The 3,541-nt window shown below is 35.0% G+C and overlaps 1 protein-coding gene across 1 annotated transcript in view; it reads right to left on the bottom strand.

Moving 5' to 3' along the window:
• Positions 1 to 3,541, bottom strand: part of nek3 (NIMA related kinase 3) — a 14,165-nt gene that overhangs the window by 4,547 nt on the left and 6,077 nt on the right. Inside the window, exons 9-11 of the mRNA XM_016469041.1 lie at positions 1,688 to 1,796; positions 1,413 to 1,583; positions 914 to 1,048 (exon numbers count right to left, since the gene is read on the bottom strand). Of these exons, the coding sequence (XP_016324527.1) occupies positions 914 to 1,048; positions 1,413 to 1,583; positions 1,688 to 1,796 (415 nt within the window). The remainder of the gene's footprint in view (positions 1 to 913; positions 1,049 to 1,412; positions 1,584 to 1,687; positions 1,797 to 3,541) is intronic.

Genomic DNA, 3,541 nt, shown 5'->3' with positions numbered 1-3,541 from the left:
GCTACAGTTACTACTGGCAGCTGATATAAATAATTGTAATTAATCATAATTAATTGTAATTATTTGTATACATTTCCCTTTTGAGCTAATTTGCTACAGTGTAAATCACTCTTCATATTTAGGAGGAAAGAAAATGACTCACAAAAAATCATTTTGGGATTTTACTGAGACATGACATGCATGCAAATTGAAAACTTTAGTCTTCCCTGACGTCATATGTCAACAGATAATATTTATCTACAATATCAAACACCTTCAGAGAGTGGAAAACCCCAAACTTCTGAAGGTTAGTGTATGTATGTGAGGTCATGCAGTATAAAATATTATGTAATGTCAGACTTGTAAAGTATATGGTAGTGCAACTCATTGAGGTAATGACTTTGTAAAGGTGCGTATACACAGTGGAACTACATATTATTATTTCAAATAAATGATGTTCTTTCTATTTCTATCAAAGAATCCTAGAAAAAATTATGAGAGTTTCACAACAATATTAAGCAGCACAACTGTTTTCAAAATTGATAATAAGAAATGTTTCTTATTTCTTACCAAATCAGCATAATAGAATGATTTCTAAGGGATCATGTGACACTGAAGACTTGAGTGACGGCTGCTGAAATTCAGCTTTGCCATCAAGCAATAAAATACTTTTTTTTTAGATATATATTATATATAACAGTTATTTTAAATGCCAATTTCCCAAAATAAGTGTTTAGTGGGAATTGGAATTTTAGTGGGGATATGAAGTCTTTTTTCACAATAATATGATTATGTGAAGCACAATCATTATACAAATTATTAGTTAGGTATTGTAAGTTAGGTGTCTGTTTAATTCTTATACTCAATTGTTAACTCTGCTGTTATTAATATAATAAACTCTGTGTCCTGATGTATCTGATGTGTGTAGACTGACCATCCCTATGTATAGTGTAGGTCTCAAAGCCATAACAGAGCTGCGCTTTCTCCAGAACACTCAGGAGTCTCTCAGGTGGATCTTTGTCCCATTGTTTCCTCACTCGTCTTTCCTGGGTCTCCACACACTCAGCCTCTATAACACAGCAAGAGAATGCAAGAGCTGACTATTTATGTTCAAGTGCTACCCTAAGTTACTGACAAACTTTCAATGTACTCCAAGGTCTTTCAAAGAAGCATCCTCGTTACAGTGTAATTATACATTAAAGCACTGGGTAATATTAATTAACATCATGTACTTACTATAGGGTTAGGGTTAGAATTAGGGGTTGGTTTAGGGTTGTTGCATGTAATTATGCATAATTTATGGTTAATACTATAGTAAGTACATGTAACATATGTAACAATAACACTGTAAAATAAAGTGTTGCCCAAACAACTACCAAGGTACATATCCAATAAACAGGGTAATGCCATTGTACGTATCTCTGGTACAGTACCTGAAATGAGATCAGCCCGTTCTGCATTTTCCATGCTACCAGTGGAAATGATGTCAGCATTTCCTAGGACCCCCAGCACGGTATTACAAGTTCTGACTGCCCACCTCTTACGAGAAGCTGGGTCATCAATGCTGTTGTTTTCCACAGGGGACTGTTCAACTTGCATAGTTCCTGATCACAAATGAATAAATTACTTCATCAGTTAGGTTGATTCACTACAGGTTTATAACTAAAATTAGGAATTAGTTAATGTGTAGCTGATCTGAACTAGTGACCTTCAGTGCTAGTTGTGGTCACTAAACTCTTCTGTCCTAAAAACATGGCCACTTTCTCTCCTTCCTCTCTCCTCCAGTGGCGTGTTCGTTCTCGCACCAGTTCCTTATTCTGCATAGCAAAAAAACAGAGAGAAATAAAGAGCTGCTGTAGTATAATTTTCAAACTAATTTAAGGGTCAGTGACAATTATGAGTGTCCACGATAAAAATCTAGTTTAACCACAAGTTCTTAGAAATATACTCTTTGTATATTTTGTACATATATTTTTAAGGTACAGTGGCATGCGAAAGTTTGGGAATCCCTTGCAGAATCTGTGAAAATGTGAATCATTTTAACAAAATAAGAGAGATCACACAAAATGCATGTTATTTTTTATTTAGTACTGTCCTGAGTAAGATATTTTACATAACAGATGTTTACATTTAGTCCACAAGAAAAAAAATAGCTGAAATGATTAAAATAACCCCATTCAAAAGTTTGGGAACCCTTGGTTCTTAATACTGTGTGTGGTTACCTAGGTGATCCACGACCATTTTTTTGTTTTGTGATGGTTGTTCATGAGTCCCTAGTTTGTCCTGAACAGTTAAACTGAGCACTGTTCCTCAGAAAAATCATCCAGGTCCTGCAGATTCTTCAGTTTTCCAGCATCTTTTGCATATTTGAACCCTTTCCAGCAGTGACTGTATGATTTTGAGATCCATCTTTTCACACTGAGGACAATTGAGGTACTCAAAACACATTTATTAAAAAAAAGGTTCAAACATTCACTGATGCTCCAGAAGGAAACACTATGCATTGCACTATGCATTGCTTTATGCACTATGCATTGCGTCTATGCACTATGCAAAACAGTTGTGGATCACCCAGGTAACCACACACAGTATTAATAACCAAGGGTTCCTAAACTTTTGAATGGGGTTATTTTAATAATTTCAGCTATTTTTTTCTTGTGGACTAAATGTAAACATATTTTATGTAAAATATCTTACTCAGGACAGTACTAAATAAAAAATAACATGCATTTTGTATGATCTCTCTTATTTTGTTAAAATGATTCACATTTTCACAGATTCTGCAAGGGGTTCCCAAACTTTCGCATGCCACTGTAAATGTATTAATCATTTATTTTCAATAAGATTTACTAAATATAACATATTTCTGCCATTGTGTTTTTAACTTGAATCATGCCCAACAGATACCTGTTTCTGGCAATTCACTCCTTGATTTGCTTCATAAAAGCTTACATGTTGACAAACATGTTTATAATGCATTATTTTCAATGTATTTATTGTTAGTGTGGCCCTTAAAGGATTCGTTCACTTTCAAATGAAAATTACCCCAAGCTTTACTCACCCTCAAGCCATCCTAGGTGTACATGACTTTCTTCTTTCTGATGAACACAATCAGAGATATATTAATAAATATCCTGACGCATCCGAGCTTTATAATGGCAGTGAACGGGACCAACGAGTATAAAGCTGAAGAAAGTGTCTCCATCCACATTCATCCATCATAAACCTACTCCACACGGCTCCGGGGGGGTTAATAAAGGCCTTCTTATGCGAAGTGATGCGTTTGTGTAAAAAAATATCCATATTTAACAAGCTATGAAGTAAAATAACTAGCTTCCGCCAAACCGCCTTCCGCATTCAACTTACAAAGTAAGTGTAAAACTCTCGCAGTTCAAAAAGCTTATGCTACGTCCTACGCCTTCCCTATTTAACTTACGGAAAAAGCGTATCTGACGTGACGCCAGTTCCGTTTTTTTTCGTAACTTGAATAGTAAATACAGAAGGCTGTCTGGGGGAAGCTAGATATTTGACTTCATAACTTGTTTAAATATGGATTTTTTTT

The sequence above is a fragment of the Sinocyclocheilus anshuiensis genome, unplaced genomic scaffold (genome assembly GCF_001515605.1).
Source record: "Sinocyclocheilus anshuiensis isolate Anshui unplaced genomic scaffold, SAMN03320099.WGS_v1.1 scaffold1250, whole genome shotgun sequence".
NCBI classification, from domain to species: domain Eukaryota; kingdom Metazoa; phylum Chordata; class Actinopteri; order Cypriniformes; family Cyprinidae; genus Sinocyclocheilus; species Sinocyclocheilus anshuiensis.
This window is presented reverse-complemented; position numbering and strand designations above follow the sequence as displayed.